This window comes from Neopelma chrysocephalum, unplaced genomic scaffold, assembly GCF_003984885.1.
Source record: "Neopelma chrysocephalum unplaced genomic scaffold, ASM398488v2 Primary Assembly neopelma1_26, whole genome shotgun sequence".
Classification (NCBI taxonomy): domain Eukaryota; kingdom Metazoa; phylum Chordata; class Aves; order Passeriformes; family Pipridae; genus Neopelma; species Neopelma chrysocephalum.
Window position 1 is genome coordinate 15,247,577 of NW_020897695.1, and position 16,958 is coordinate 15,264,534.

Genomic DNA, 16,958 nt, shown 5'->3' on the forward strand with positions numbered 1-16,958 from the left:
TATTTTGGGAGTGATGTGTGCCAATGCCAACAGAAACAGAAGTATTGAAACTTGCAGGTGCAAGTTTCATCTGTGGGGCTGAATTTGGGCAGAATGTTTTGGTTTTACCTTCTTATAACTGGCTTTTCTCTTTTCATTTTTTAATTCCAGGGAGTTGAATATTCTGGCTTCCTCTGGGATACAACAGCTGGCATTGAGCTGAAAGATGCCTCATCTCAGGAGAGCGCACAGACTAACGGCAACGGGAGGCACTCATATCCTCACCCGTATCTTGCACATTTCAAGGTAACTGCCATTGTGCCAGCTGACCCTTGCAGGGCTTTTATTAGAAAGAATTTGGGTAAGATGAAAAGAGACACAGACTTCTAACAGATAAAAATTTGCATGAGCCTCTAACCTATCTCATCACTTTCCTATGGCTTGATTATGGACAGGTGCTTAGTGGACGTATGGTAGTTCACCACAGTCAGTCCTTTCCCTTGCTCCTGTGGCAGCAAGCCCTGCCGGAAGGGAGCATTTGAGAATGTGAGGGTCAGTGGATCCTCAATAGCATCTGTAGCCACTGAGAGTGTGACAGAAGTCAGCAGTCACCTTGTTCGGCTTTTACCAAATTAACACAGGCAGAATGAGGTGTGTGTCCAGCAGCAGCCAGCCACAAGGCTGTTATTCTTGTCAGTGCCAAGAGAATGGAGATAGATTATATATATGTGTGTGTGTGTGTGTGGGTGGGTATAAGGCACAGTGCTGCAGAGAGATTCAGGCTAGCCTATCTTATGTTGCTATCATACTGCAGAGTTTCCATTACAAAACTTTTTCACTAGGCTGAACCCATCTAAAACAATGTCATCAGTTTTGGAAACAGTTCTTGTACATAAGCTCGAGCAAACATACGAGCAGAGGGAGCACATCTCTGCACAGGCTGTGATGGAGGAGTCCAATTTGACATGTCTGGTGATGCTTTGATCAAATAATTATGAATAAATAAATTACTAGTAATTAAATAATTATGCAAATAGGTCAATATTAGGAGTAAGTATTACTTGTTCCAAGTGATTCCCAGAAGGTAAGAAGACGATTGCAGACAGCCAACAGCTCCTTTCAAGGTACATTAAGTTTCTCGGTTAGTCTCTGTGACGAACCAGGGCTAATCACAAGGCAGTAGTAATTAGCCTCTGTAATGACCATGACATTATTTGTAGCTTATTAATAACTGATTTTACGTAAACTGATTTTCATAAGCAGCTGACTTCTTTCTGCAACTGTGGTGGAAGGGAGCTGTTTGCGTATGCAAACCAATTTCACCAGAACTGAGAGGCTTTCAGGTTAAGGCACACAAAGCTGCAAAATGCCTCCCTCCCCTTCCTCCTCAAAACAAGACACACCAAAACACACCACATACATAGCAGAGGGAGTCTTAGTCCTCCAAATTTACTACTGAAAGTACTGGGAGCAGGCATGTGGTTTTGCTTTGTGACCTTCCGTGCCCTGTCTGCACGGCATTGATTTCTCCTCCTTCCTCCCCCAGGTTGGAATGAATGATCTAACAGTGGTTAACCTTCACCTGGCCTTGCCATCCTCAGCGGGAGAGAATACCGGGAAGAACCACGACAGCCACAAACTGGCAGCCTGTGCGCAGAGTTTGCAGGAGACTCTGAAAGGTAGGGCAGGTTTTTTCCTGCCAGCTATCATGTGCACACTGGCGTTTATCTAATTAAAAGGAATTTTAAAAAGAATAAAATCTGCTTCAGTGAGCATTTCACAAATATCCTCATCAGCCTCACAATTGTCTTTACCCGCATTTGTATTTGAATGATGCATAGCATGACAAATGTGCTTTTCTCTTTCTCCTTGTCTTATAGTCTTTCCTAATTAACACAAACAGCACAGGGAATCCTACTGGCTTTTTTCAAATGAAGTTCCTTCTGATTTTATGCTACTGTAAGAGCAAGTTCTGCCAAAGGAAAAAAAAGACAGCAGAGTTGAGACCCTATTTTAAATGCGTTGTGGAAATGACACCTACCTGATATCAGAACAAAGCTTAATTTTTTTTTCTCCTCAAGAGAAATAGGTTTTATATATTTACTTTTTGGATAATTGAAAGCTCTTTGGAAAACCCAATGCAAATCAGGAGGCAGCTGCTAATGAGAAAAGAATGACACCAGAATGTAGATCTGAACTTGAGCAATGTAATAGCAGTTGAATTTCTTTACCTTGTTTCTGCGAATTTGCTTCTTACTTTGAAGCTTGCAAATTATATTCAGTTTCCTATGAAGCAGAACAAAACGTTTCAGATGTTGCTGATCTTGTTATAGGAATAGAAAAATCTAGCCCTTCGTTTACTGCTTAACAAAGATGTGAAAGGGTTGCAAGGTTGTACGCGTGATGATTTTCAACTTGGCCCAGTTTAACAAGGTTGGTCACTTGGAAGCGTTAATATCCCTCTTGTATAACACCAGAGGTGTTTGCAGTTTTCATGCGTGTTGTATTGTTGTTCCTTTTGAGCTGCAGAAGTCAGTCAGAGCTATTTTAAGTGCTACTGATTAAAGTATTTGTCCACTTACTTTAAAATTGGAAAGGATGAAGGTGAACAAAAGGATTGTTTGTTTAATCCCCAAAGGCTGAACTGAGACACAAATAAGTGTGTAGCTCTTCTGAAGTCAATTGAGTTGCACTTCCACTGCGTCTAAATTTAGATTGTTGGCATTCTCTTTATGTTTTAATTTTCATATGGGAGGCATGTTACTGGAGCAAGCTTGTTCTTGGCTTAGTCTTTCACAAAAAATGAGATTCAGATTCCTCCAAACCTGTGGGATGCAGGTGTGGTTTCCTAAACAAATGGGAGCGCACATGTGTTACTTTGAAGTACTGAATTACTCTACCAAAATGAATGTCATGCTTAAAATTACTGCCATCCTTCAATTTCTTCCAAATCAGTCCATAAAATATGGGTAATAAGAACTTGTTTGTCTGTGGGTAGTGCAGTAAATTTGAGTTTCTGTTCCCATTTTGCTAACAGATGCCTTTTTAACTATCCTTTCTTCTTATGAGGAGGCACGTGAGCATCTGAGGAATGTTGTTTACTGTTTACTATCCACAGCCTCCTGTAATGCAGAACACTAGTGTGCCCATATTTCTCCACTAGACAAGTGGGTCCTGGTTCCTTTTTCCCCCTCTTTCTTTCCCTTCGTTGGTACTGGAGAGATGTGGTGGCTGTTGGCTGCTCATAGCTAACTCTTTGCAGCAGCCCTTCTGTCTTCTCTCAGGAATTCCACGAGTTCGTCTTCAGTGCGGTGAGCATGGGCAGCACACAGGTGCTATTCTGAATGTAGTGGTTGGACCCAGGGCTCAGATATTGGATGGATTGAGATCAGTCCTGAGGAGAAGAACATGGGGGTATTGGTGGATGAGAAGCTGAACATGAGTCAGCAATGTGCATCGAAAGACATGTGGCCAGCAGATCAAGGGAGGTGATTCTCCCCCTCTACTCTGCTCCCGTATGACCCCATCTGGAGCAGTGCATCCAGCTCTGGGACCCCCAACAGAGGAAGTACGTGGAGCTGTTGGACCAAGCCCACAGGAGGTCCATGAAGATGGTCAGAGGGCTGGAGCATCTCTCCTATGAAGAAAGGCTGAGATAGTTGTCGTTGTTCAGTCTGGAGAAGACTTTGGGGAGACCTTATAGTAGCCTTCCAGTACCTAGAGGGGGCTGGAGAGAGAGCTAGAGAGAGACTTTTTACAAGGACATGTAGGGATAGGACACGGGAGAATGGCCTTAAACTGAAAGAGGGTAGATTTAGATTAGATATTAGGAAGAAATTCTTTACTATGAGAGTGATGAGGCACAGGAATAGGTTGCCCAGAAAAGCTGTGGGTGCCCCATCCCTGGCAGTGTTCAAGGTCAGGCTGGATGGGGCTTCGAGCAACCTGGTCTAGTGGAAGGTGTCCCTGCCCATGGCAGAGGGGTTGGAAATAGATGATCTTTAAGGTCCCTTCCAACCCAAACCATTCTATGATTCTGTGATCTTCTCCCATATGGCTTGGCCATATTCCATGGGTTACCCATGCATCACTAGGCTTACAAGACCTTTGAGAAGCACTAGGGAGCCACTTAGCAGCCAGTTTATGATCACATACTTCTCAACATCTGCATTTCACTCCAGGAGGGATTTGGAGTTTTAAGGGTCTGTTTAATTTATGAGGGAAATCATTCAGGACATGGAAAAATCAGAGAGAGTGTCCCACAGGTGTCGCTTTGGACTGCAGTGAAGCAAAAGAGGGTTTCATGGTTCCTGCCGAGAAGCAGATTTCAACACTGCAGACTTTCTGCAGGCACTGTCAGTCCCTCAGCTGATTGCATTGGCACACCAGAGCTCAGCCACTGCGGCACAGGGCTGAGTTAAGGCAGCGCTTTGCTTTGCTGGCCAAGAGCCACCCGCAGGCACTACTAAAATTCACTGGTGCTTCAGTGAGTTTGAAGATGCATTTGCAAACAGACTAGACGTTTTCTTCACCTGAGGAGTTCTCTGTTGACAAGGACATGGTTGTTTTGGGCCCAGTGGGTCTGAGTGTGCATGGGAGCACCAGTGAGAGGTAATGAATGGGACACGTGCCTGGCTGCGTGATATATGCCACCACGTCCAACAGATGGAGGCTCTGGGTTCTTGTGGACGGTACAGTCTGTGTCAGTGGCTTTTGCAGCAAAAGATGGCTTGGTAATGGAGCACCTGCTGCTCTGTCCTGTTGTAGAAGGAGACGGACCAGATTGCATCGGCCGAGGAGCCTCTGTCTCCTGAGGAGAAGGAGAATCAAGCCCTGCCAGGTTTAAACTTATTAACTCCAAAAGAGGAAAATCACAGCACCAGTAGCATTGTCTTGATTTTCTTTTTTTCCCCCATCTCATTGTAACACTGGATATCATGACTGCAGTTTTTGATCAGTTATCATCCCTTGTTATGAACAAGGGCATGATTTCTTCTGGAACTTTTGCTAAGTTTGGCTGAGAGCCATTGAGGCTGATCTGTGAGACCCCTGAGAGCTGCAGCTGCTGTGGGCAGCTCTGCTCCCTTCCTCTGCTGAGAGACCCAGGGGTGTCCAGTTAGGCGCAGTCACGCACTTGGGAGGATCCAGGCGGGTTCACTTCCTTCCTTCCTACTGTTTGATGTCTGTCAGGATCTTGGGAGGCAGACAAGACACGAAATTTCAGTGCTGGCGTGCATTGACATTGCTGTTGCAGGAGCTGGCAGAGGTAGGAGCAAGGCTGAGAGCGAGCCAGGACAGGGGGAAATGAAGTTGGTGGTTGTCTAGAAAATTGCTGTTTCTTGCTCTTGCTTGCTTAGCACAGGGCTACCTGATATATTCCCCATTGATTTTGCAACCTGGGGAGTCCCAGAAGCTCCTGAGAGAGGGGACCAGAAGCAATCCTTTCCCCAGTGGCAAATTGGGTTCCAGCCTCTTTAACATGCACCAGCCTATTCCTTCTGTCAACTTCATGCTGCGTAACGATTTTATGCTTCGTTATTCTGCGTGCAAAAGCTTAAATGGGTGAAGAATATAGTGATGCCCTCCCTGAGCAGTTAGCTGCAGGCTGACTTCTTACCTCGTTCTGAGAACACATCCAGGTGCTGGGTCTTTTAGCCTCTGCTGTTTCTGAACTGTCCGGAATGGAGCAGTCAGTTAAAATTTTCACTTGCAAGTATGGTGGGTTTTTTAATAGATTTTTCATGTGAGGGAAATAGGCTTGAAAATTTGCTAAAAGAAGTGTGAGTAGTATAGAACAGAACAGATTTTGTATATAATCAAGATACTGCTGTTAAGATCCCTGCCTCTCTGTCATTCTTAAACACCACTCCCCAAGGATGTGCTCCAGAGGTTTCTATAATGGCCCTTTCCCACTTATAGGGCCAAGCTGAAAGCAGGGAAGGAGCTGAGTGCTGCCTGGGCCATTAAGCAAGTGTTAGTACTGAAGGACCGAGATGGTGCAGTTGCATTTCCAGCTTCCTGGTCCTGCCAAGCGAGAAATCTTGCTCGAGATCTTTGTAATGAGAGGCATGCAATACCACCAGCTCACAGCAAGCACTGTCCTCCCATTACACAAGCACTGATTTTTCTTTTAAGTTCTGGTGGAGCTTAAAACAACTCAGGTTGAGATTCAGTTTTTTTATTTCTTTCAAAGATGGGAAGACTGCTGTCCTGAAAACTTTATAGAATAATATTTAAGTTTCATGTTATTTACAATATGATTTGTGACTTGCAAAGGGTAGAGAAATCACAAATATTTTCACCATCGCCCCCCTGCATCTTAGCAAACAGCAAGTTTTGAAGTATTTGTAAGTCATATGTCATCAGTCTTCCTGCTTTCGTGCCCTTTCCCAATTCATCTTTCTTGCAGTGCAAGACAGGAGTGGAATAGATTTCGTTGTTGAGCTTGTGCTCCCTCTCCTGGATAGCGACTTCTACAGCAATAGCACAAAATGAGGTTCATCCAAGAGCGCTAAGTACGGTAGATCAATCTGTCTGTCCACCCCACCACCTCCCACACTCCAGTCCCAGGAAGGAAAAAGCTTATAGGCTCTCATAGTTTTGTTTTCTGAAATCAGCTATGGGATAATTTTTTGTGCATTCATGCCTCCTTTTTAGCATCTTTCTTGACTTTTCCAGTACCAAGTTGTAACGCAGCAGCATCTCTTATCAACTGTCAGCATTCTTCAGTTTTCTTCTCAGATGTTTCTGGCAGTGGTTTGAGATGGGCACTGAGACATGGGCGTTGTCACCTTTCCCAGTGCACAGCTGGGATGTCTTCATCCACATCTGTGGAACTAGGAAAGCACAAATTGTGGATATGAAATTAAGGTCCAGAGTTTTTTTTTTCTCACTCATTCGGGTTGGAAATACAATGTAACTGAAATAATTTTCTGTTCACATGAAGACAGGATTCTTTGATGAGCATTTTGAGTCATTGCTTGTGTTTCTTTGAAAATTCAGCCCTAGGCAAAAATCTGAAGTATTCTGAGTTGAGCAGTATCCCTTCAGTCAGCCAGGCAAAGGGAAGCTGCTGTAGTCAGGGAGTGTCTGGGTAGTTTCTCAACTTGCCTTCTGCCATCAGGCTTGCAGGCTGCTCCTCGGTCTTATTCCTTGGGATTTCTAAAATGCAGAGATTAGAATGAGCATTGCACTTTTGAGACTCTGATGTATATCAGCATGAGGCTGTGTCTTCCTGGGTTCCCCACAAAAGTGTCCTTGACTTTTACAGAAAATCTGTAAAAAGACAATGTCAGGTCAATTAAAGCAAATTTGTATTTCTTGCAGGGGAAAAAAAAAAGAAGCTTACAAAGTCACAGATTCCTAAAAACCTTTAAGATAAGAACTGCTTGTCTTTGAGTTTGTCTCTATCAGTGAATAGCAAGCAAAAGGCACCGATATAAATTAGATTATATTTAAAAACAAGCATCAAACATGTACCAGTTGGTTTTATTGTCATGAAGAGAATGGTCATGACTAAATAGCCATTGAAAAAGGCTTTAGACAGCATTTCTTTCAGGAGTTCAGAGTACAGTCAGCTTTGCTATTCAGTATTTGTATTTTACCTCTTCCCATTTTTCCCCTTCCCTCTTATACTTCAGTGATGGATGTCCATTCCTCCCATTCTTTTCTATTTTTCTGTTTTCTAGGAGAAAAAGATGTAATCATCCTCGGAGATTTTAACCAGGCCCCAGACAGCAGTGACCATGACATCCTGAGGAAGGAGAAGTTCCATCACCTGGTCCCTTCCAGCACCTTCACTAACATCAGCACAAAGAACCCACAAGGGTCCAAGTCGCTGGACAACATCTGGATCAGTCGGAGCTTGAAAAAGGTTTTCACAGGTATAGTTGCTTTTTAGTGACATTGTGTAACCTTTAGTTAGGTTAGCAGTTTGTGTCAAATTTGGGCAATATTACTTACCTTTTTCTCTGATTCTTTTTGATGCAGGTCACTGGGCTGTTGTGAGAGAAGGGCTTACAAACCCATGGATCCCCGATAACTGGTCCTGGGGTGGGGTGGCTTCAGACCACTGCCCAGTGCTCGCTGAATTTTACCTGGAAAAGGACTGGAACAGGAAGGAGGTGACACGGAATGGGAATGGGGTGACGGTTGAACGGAACGACTCCCACACTAAGCACGAACGATGACGTGAACTTGAGGGTGCTTCTTCTGCTGCCCAGGGAACAGTCAAAAGCTCTGGTCACTCATGGCTCTGTGGCGGAGCAGGACTGGCTTTCCTTCTCCCTCCTTCCTGCTCTCCTCCCTGCGCTTAGAAAGCATCAGCACTTGTTTTTGGTGGGCCTGGTTCTGTGCCCCTCCTGGACAATTGTGGACAGTGTCTCATGGCAGCAGAGCAATCTGCAACTTTTTCTGGGGACACAATGGACATTTCCACACCTGGAGATTTGGATGAGAATTGTACAGAAAATAAAGTGTACTTTTAATACTGTACAGGATCTTTGCTAAAATACAGCTGAGCAGGGCTTGACTGTGAGGGTGAGGCAGGTGTGATGGTTATTTTCCTTTGCCTCTTTGTAAATTGAGGTAATAAGAGAAGCCCCAAAAAGAGAGACACAGTGGAAATTCTTGGCAGCTTGCAAATGCCTTGCAAAAGCTGCCAGAGCTGGTCCCTATGTGACCTGAAGTGAGACCCGAGTGGTCCCTCCGGCTTAACCTGGAGAGACACCGCTCCTCTGCAGCCCCACCTCTCATCCTTCCCTTTCTTCCTCCTTATGCTCCTGGTGGGGTCATTTTGCCCCAGAATGGATTCCTGGAGCTTGGCTTTGGCTTTTTGTTTGGTGCAGTGTTCAGTGTTGGGTTTTCTTCCTCCACCACCTTCAGCAGGTGGGAAACCACCAACTGGTCCCTCTGCATAGCCAGAGGTCACTTCTCCAGTGCCCTCTTCCTTGTTCCCTCTTAGGGTTCTTGCAGGAACAGCCCTTGTCCTCTGACCCTGAAACTGGCATCAGAGAGGAGATGTAACCATGGGTCTTCATCCAGGAGTTGGCATTCTGAGCAGGGCTCTGCATGGGAGAGAAACAGGTCATACATTGGTGGGAGGTCTATAGGTGAGCCCACATTCGTGTGATCGCTGCAAAGGCTGACACACGTGTTGCACTGGCCTCTGTCCATTGACTTTTTTAGAGGTTTTCAGTATCTCCCTCTGGAAGACCAGGCAGTTATGCATCCTTTTCCTTGCTTTATAAGCCCGGTCCAGTCACCGTGACATGGAGTCTAAATACAGAGTATGGTCATTGTGCATATGGCAGGGATGGGGTCTGCTTTCAAGGAGGTTCAGTCCTGGGTCGGGGACACTTCAGTCAGGACCCTGCCACAACAGCACTGAGAATGGAGCATTAAATTTGCCCCTACATAAATTTTTTCAGTAACAATTAATAAACAATTCTAGTGACCCAGAAGGGAAACATACCCAGACTGGAAAAAGCAATTCAGCATCTGCAAGAGAAATGGGTTGAGTGTGAAAGGCGCTGAGCTGCCCACTGACCTTCTGCTCTGGGCTGTAGATGACCACACATTTTGCTGCTAAGCAGCAAGGAAAGTTCTCTGGCATGACTCATTGAGTTATGAAGGGAAAACTACTCCTGACAGTGATGCCTGAACAAAGGAGATGTTGTAACTGAGGTGTATAGAGTAAACAGTATCATAATCTTGCAGCATTTGAGTTATCATCTCATTTCTAGCAACTCAATAGCCATAATAAACAACTCATTTCTCAACAACTAAATACATTCCCATACAAACACACACAGTTGAAGGGCTTTTCTGTCTATATGCAAAACTAAACCCAGAACAAGGTGAAATAGTCTCAGGGTGATGCTCAGACTGAGAGAGGTTTCATGGACATTTCAAGAGGTTAAGTGAATGACTAAAAGCTCAGAGCATCAGACCAAAAATATATCTTTAGTTGCTCGACATTCCCTTTTGAAAATGGGTGGTGCAGGCATTTGTCTCTGATCATTAAAGAAGCCAGTGGGAGATCTTGGCTCCAGCTTTTATTCTGGATTTTTGCTGCTGCTTTGTCCTTTTCAATCAGGCACAATTTTGCTGCCCTTAAATTGAGCAGCACTAGATCCCCCAAGAAACTCTCACTGGATGGATATTGGGGGTCCCAAGAAGATCTGTCATGTTATAGTTGTTCAGAAACTGAAGTGGTGGCTGTCTTTCTCCTGCAACTGCAGGCGCAAACCCAAACAGCAATTTTATTTCAAGATGTTTCTAATAGAAGCTAAGCTGGCCCAGATTTCTGTAGCTTTATTGCCCAGGCAGTGCCAAGGCAGGCATCAACAAAGGAGGTGGCACAGAACCTGCAAAAGGCCAGATACAGGCTCTACACCTTACATGTTTTGGGGTTCCCTCAGGCACCAAAATTTTGTGAGGCTGGGTCCTGTTTCATAAGTAATGTCACTAATGGCTGCAGTCTGATTTGGTCCAGGTTTAACTTTTCTGAAGGCAATTTGTCTCGCCTGCGCACAGTGAAGTTTGGTGGAGCTCTTCTTTGCCCATTGCATGTGGAGCCTGGCCACTTCCTTACAAGGAAGCGCTGCCTCTTATCTCCTCCTGACACATGCCAGCCTCAGACCTCCCCTGGCCAGGTGACATGGTGACAGCTGAAGCACAGCACATGGTCCCTGCGGAGGCTGTGGTTGGTGAGACCTTCCAGCCGTGGCTTCTGCAGGGGAGCTCTCTCCTCCTCCTGGCTGCAGAGGTGCCTCCTAGAAGGGCACAGGTGAGTTTCTGCCTTTTAGCATCTTCTGGAACAAAAGGTTAAAGCAGTACCTGGCTCACCAGGGCTGAGGGGGGCATGTCTAGTTGTTTGGCCTCTTTGCTGCTCACAATGAAGGCTATTAAAATATTCTCAGTTAAATTATTCTCCTTTCCTGTTTGCTCTGACCTCTTTACTTCATGGCAAAGCATCTGGTTTGTCCTGGGGGCTTTTTAGAAGAACTTATTTGGCAAATGTCTATTTGGTCACTTGGCTTTGCAGTGTTGTTGCATTGCAGTGTTGCAAGCCATCTAAAAAAACGGAGGTATAATACAGGAGGAACAATTTGGAGAGCTGCTAAAATCCTCTGAGGAACAAAGACAACTAAATAAATGTCCTGGAGATGAACTTTCAAGAACCAGGTTGTGGCAGCAGTGAGTGGAAGCTTGATTGTACAAGGTAACCAGCCTTGGTCTTGGCACTCATGAGCCTTCATGAAAGTCAGTACTCAGTGTTTCTAGAAAATGACAGAAATGGGTCAGCCCAGGGGATTTCATGGTTTTCCTAGATATCTAAATGCCGCCTTCTGAGATTGAGTTGATTTTTGGTTTTAAAACTGCTGTGTCGAAGGAGCATGCTGGCCATGGGCAGGAGCTGAATGTGACAGGAAGCAAAGCTCCCGGGACAGCAGCTGCTGTTCCCTGGGAGCACTTAGGGTCATAAATTCAAACATTCAGAAATTAGGAGAAAATGTCCCATATTTAGCTTATGAGCATTTCGATAGCTGCAGGAAGCAAGGCAAAACCATGAAGGCATTTCCTGGCCTCTGACTTTCCTTTCAGATTTCACAGTTTCATACAGAGTTTCTAGATGGGAAAAGCTTTGTAGGAAGGAGGCTTACATTCATTTGTGTTTCCAAAGGAAAACACAAAGTTCTTCCCCATGTGAGGAGTTACACTAACTGTGAATAAGGGCTCTTGTGGGAAACAGCCTGCAACAGCTTTTTTTATCCCCGGAAGAGATGGAGCAGTGAGTCTGTATGAACTTGCTGTTCTCAGGGTGACTTGAGGGTCTTGCCAGCAGGCTGCACAGCTCTCATTGTCACCAATCAGCAGTTTGGGGTTGTGTCGCATGTTCTGCAGAGCAGGACATGACCACAATTGCTGATGGAGCCCTCATCTGCTTAATGTTTTTTTAGGTTTTTAAGCCATAAGTAACTTTTACCTCCATTATCTGGAAGTAAGAAAGCTCCAGTGTAAAATCAAAGTAGCTAAAAGGACTTACTCTGGACTTACTAAGCGTGTACACTTAGGAAATATTGTGGGTGGATGACCCTTTGATGACCTGTCTTTCTGGCCATCTCATAACCCTGCGTGATATGTTCCCAGACTGAGGGATGTCCAAGTGTTATCTCTTTATCAGCTGTGTGAAAGGCCTCATTTAAAAAGAAAAAGAAATGGAATGTGCACAGACTTGAACTGCAGTGTTGCTCAAACTTTGTGTGAAGACACAAGGAGCACCAGCACCAGGCTCTCAGAGCACTTTCCCACTGGTTTTTAGGGAATGGCCTTCAGGAAAGCTCTTCCTTCTCCAGACCATTGCTTGAGACCTCCTTAATCGCTTGGCACAGTGGTAGATGAGAGGGGCTGCCTTACAGCTGGGTGGTTACTTTACCTCCTCCTGTTCCTATTGCTTGAAGTTGTCAGCCTGCTCCCACGAAGATCACTCACATGTGTGCCTGGCTGGGCACCTCAGTTCTCTTGCACAGTCTTATTTGGGGGCACCTTAACCTGATTCCCTCAACTGTAGGACTATTACTCCTTTTTCTAGCAATTCTGTGGTCGTGTCACTCTTCCTCTTTGCATATGAGGCTTTCCCAGCTGCTTTAAAGGGACCTCTCACCCTGTCCTCATCCACCCAAGTGCCCTCTTGGGTCAAGAAGGTGCTGGAGGGAGATGCATTTTTGCTAGGTTTCCTCCCTGCCTTCTGACCTGTGCCTGGGGGGATGTATGGAGGCATATGTGGAGACCCAAAGGGTGGCAATACTGGTCAGCTGATACATACAGTGCTTTTCCCTGTCTGTCACCTCTGGGGTAGGGAGAGTTGTACCCCTGCTTGTAGCAGCATGCTTTGCTTTATGCTCAGAAATCAGCCTGTCCCGGCAGGCTGGGGACCCGCAGTAGCTCCTTTCTGTCTGCAGCAGGTAGTGATGTAACTGTCAGGGCTCCAGATTGGAAACGTGTGAGTAGAGCTACACTTAACCACCTTTTTCACTTCAAAACAGAAGGAAAAGGTTTTCTTTTGCTCTTGCTACAGCTGAGGACCTGTGCAGAAGCCTCAAAGAATCAGGGCGAGTAGAGGAGATACGTGAGAGATTGCGAATGGGGAGTGGGGGGATAGCAGGAGCATGGCAACAAACAGGCGGGAATAGCATGGGGGTTCCCTGAAGTGATTCATGTCTAGGACATAGCTGCAACATGGAGGGTCCTAAGGAGGAGGGTGGAGAAATGTCTGACCAAGGATGCTGAAAGCTGGAAGAGTGTGGGACTGAGAGGCTGGCAGAGACAGAGGGATGGAGATGAGGGAGCAGATGGCGGAGTGAGTCAACAGCTGGAGGCTTCTCCACATGGTCCTATGTGCTTGGTGATGAATCTTGCCCAAACCTGGAAAAGCTTTTTTGCTGAAATCTGTAAAGGAAAATCAGAATTACAGAGGACCTCGGCTTTACAATAGTGCCAGGAGGGGAAGGGGAAGAGGTAGACTCACAGATCACCTGTGGATTTTTTGGTGGATGAGAGTAAATTGACTTACTTTTTAGGCTCAGAAATGCATGATGTGGTAGTGAATGTATTCCTTCAGGATATACAAGAAGGAAGGTGAAGGACTAGGATGAAAAAAACCCAGCCTGAAGGATGAGTGCTAGAGTCCAGGACAAAAGTCAAACAGGAGAAATAAGCCCGTAAGCTGGAGGGAACAGCCTGACAAGTCTCTTGTTTGGGATGCGGCACAGGATGGAAATCAGGCCCTAATGTATATACATGAGACCTTCCAAGCACCATTTTCTGGGCATTGCTGGGTCAGGACCTGGACATGAGCCCAGCTCTGCTGTATCAGAGTAGCTGTGCAGGGTGCTGGTGTTGGCATGTGCCCTCTGCTTTTCCTCCAAAGCCCCCCAGCATCACACGGGCCAGTGGAGAAGGTCCCTGCAGGGAGGTGTCTGCCCTGCGTGCTGTGGCCTGGAGCCAGCCACTCCTGTCCACTGTTTGCATTTCTCCTACCACTGAGTTTTGTTAGTAATTTTTTTCTTTTCAAAACCCTGTCTATTCAACCTAATCCTGCTCACTCATGTAAGCCCTATCTGTGTGGTCTCGATCCATGTTCTTTCCTGCTTCACATCGTGGCCAGTGTAGTTCTAACTTCAGCCTCAATTTCTTTGTTATCCAAAGAGCTGAAATAATGCTGTACTTCACCCTGTTGGTCCTTAGAAACCTCAAGAAAAGACGCTTAAAGTGTCTAAGAGGCACTATATGATTTGGGAAGATACAAAATATTTCAGCAGCACTATAAGTAATTAATTTAGACAATTTTAATGGGAAGGTTATGGCTATGCCTTGAAAGTTAATTCTGATGACATCTTTTCATTATTGAATCAATGTAAATCAATGGGTTTAAAATTCAATATCCAGATTTTCTGGATTTAATCTCATATAGACTTTCAGTTGTGAGAAGTCTGTAATTGTTCAGCAAAGCCAAAACAGATTCTCCATTGTCTATAGTAAAGATACACAATCTCATTTTAAACTGCACACTGAAAAAAAAATGGTGTTAATATATTATGCATATTATTAAGACACTTTTAAATGAACAGAAAGGCACCTCTTCCATGCACAGCTTGGGATGTCCAACCTGCCATACAGCCGAGGCCATTGGAAGACGGTAACACTCTCACACAACACAATATAACACTTCAGTACTCTTATCTCTCAGTCATTCTTTCATTTTTCTTTATTTGTAAAAGTTGTATAAAATGCCTTTTAAAATTGGTATGGTGAAACTGGGAGGCTTTTCCAATGTTGACCAGGTTTCTCTACAGGAATAATGTAGATACACAGCAAAGCAACCAAGACAGACCTCTAGGAAAAGCTGTCAACACATCATTGACATCATGGAACTATATAGTGACATGAGCTCTCGTGCACTGCTGTCCACACACTCTATCACAGAACTCCAGTATCACAACTTAGTAACCAGCCTCTTCACAGTGAAAAACAAAAATTCAGAAAAATTTACAAAAGCTACACTTCAAAATTTGAAACACTTTTACAAAGGAGTAACTACAAATCTGATGCTGAAAACAGAAGTTGACAGCTTCACCTATTGCTACATATTGATCTTGACCATTTCCAGACTTCAAACTTGCACCAGGCAAATCTATTTCTAGAAAAATGAAGAATGGAAGTTTAATGGCACCCACTGCTTTGAAAGAAAGATGATGCAGGTCTTCAAGTAAAGCAAAAAAGGCCTGTAGTAGTGTTTAGGGCTACAGATGGTAAAAGAGTCAAGTGGCTGTTGGACAAAGGGCTGTAGGAATGGCATTTTGTGGCAAAGTAGGGTGACTAGCACAGCCTCCTGGTTTTGAGAACACAGTATGCATGTGCACTTAGATTATAAGACACCACTACTGCAGAAGGAGGAAAAGCACTTTACTTATCTAGAAGTCACTGGAGGAAAGCAGGGATCTCTCCTGTAAGAATAAAATCAGTTCAAAATTGTCCCTTTCATAAAGGACTGTCTCTTTCGCATAACTCTGGGTCAGAAAAATGAGCCAGATTCTTCCATGGTGTAGCTCAAATCATCTCTGCCCAGTTTACTCCAAAGACAGCTTTTGACTGCAATCTTTGGCTCAACTACAGCCACGTGTGGCTTTCTTGCTGTTTCTGGCAAAGGAACCAAAACCTGGAGCAGGTGGGTGACTGAGTGCTAATGGGTCCTGTCAGGCTGCTGCAACACAGTTTCTACTCTGCACAGCTCTAAAACAAAGCTGGGCAGGCGAAGTCACCAGTGATCAAACTAGACAGCCTGAAGGAGAGGAGAGAAAATAGGGCTTTTATTTCAGAATACAGAGGCTGAAAGGCTTTCAGCTGCTGAACAATACTGACAATACAAAATTAAGGCTGCTGCAAGCAGTTCTTGAGCCCTGACTTGAAAATAACTAAATTTAATAAATTTATGATCATTGAATGCATTTTCTTTTTTTGCAGCAGTCAGCCAGCCAGCCACTACAAATACACCTGCAACAGTATCTGAAAGGCAGCTACTTTTACAAGATTATTCATAAACCTTCAGACCTCTTAGCCAACTGAGAGCTTTTCCTCACAGATTTTCCTATAGATCAGAAAATGTGTTCTCAAGACTTTACTGTCACGGCTGGTAATGTCCTGGGTGTAAAATAAGGCAGGAGGGTTATTCCATTTGTTTCTTTAAAGAACAGGATACCATGGCTCAGGTCCATGCGAATGTGGCATAGAGGAAACCTTGGCTCCATCTGCTCACCTTATCCCATGCCAGACCTCTTACCAGCGAGCCAAAGCAGAAGGGTAAAAAAGGGCAGAAGCCCTGTCCAAGGCTCCCAGTAGTTCCTGCCTAGCCTCTCCTCCCACAGCTGCTTCCTGGGAATTCAGAGGAGCCCTGGTAAAATGCTGTCTACTAAAACAAAACCCTTTGTCAGAATACTTAAAGTGCAAAACTCAATTTGCCTTGACAATTCCATAATACTCTGGAATCAGAAAATGTAGTTTATGTAGTAAGTCCCCCTGCATCATCTAAACTATTCATCATGTGACTAGAGAAAGCCTTACAGTAAGGAGCTTTCTCTTCTTGGTCCTGGATATAGCACCGAGAGTTAACACAGAGGTAAAGTTGCTTCAGAGTGGTGCAGCACTTCTGTTGGAACACAGGAATAGGGCACTTATGAGTCTTCTTTTCCTCCCCCTGTCACATCTTGTTTCTTGAACAAGGTCTGCAAGCTCAAGCTTGCTGTAGCATGGAGGTACTGCTCAAAAATATGACTTGATCCTCTGTAGGCTCAGGTGACCCAGAGAAAAAGTAAATGTTGCCCGCCGTCCAGAAACATGGCGCTGTGTTCCTGAATTTATTTAGAACACGTAAGTCATGAAATCACAGTTCTGCTTGATTCTTCTTCCAAAACACTCCC

At 44.7% G+C, this 16,958-nt stretch overlaps 1 protein-coding gene across 1 annotated transcript in view; it reads left to right on the forward strand.

The window, feature by feature from the left end:
- The window catches only part of EEPD1 (endonuclease/exonuclease/phosphatase family domain containing 1), a 61,959-nt gene extending 53,487 nt beyond the window's left edge, over positions 1-8,472 (forward strand). The window contains exons 4-7 of the mRNA XM_027675675.1: positions 151-285; positions 1,526-1,658; positions 7,668-7,862; positions 7,969-8,472. Of these exons, the coding sequence (XP_027531476.1) occupies positions 151-285; positions 1,526-1,658; positions 7,668-7,862; positions 7,969-8,168 (663 nt within the window). The 3' untranslated portion in view covers positions 8,169-8,472. The remainder of the gene's footprint in view (positions 1-150; positions 286-1,525; positions 1,659-7,667; positions 7,863-7,968) is intronic.
- The last annotated feature ends 8,486 nt before the right edge of the window (positions 8,473-16,958 follow it).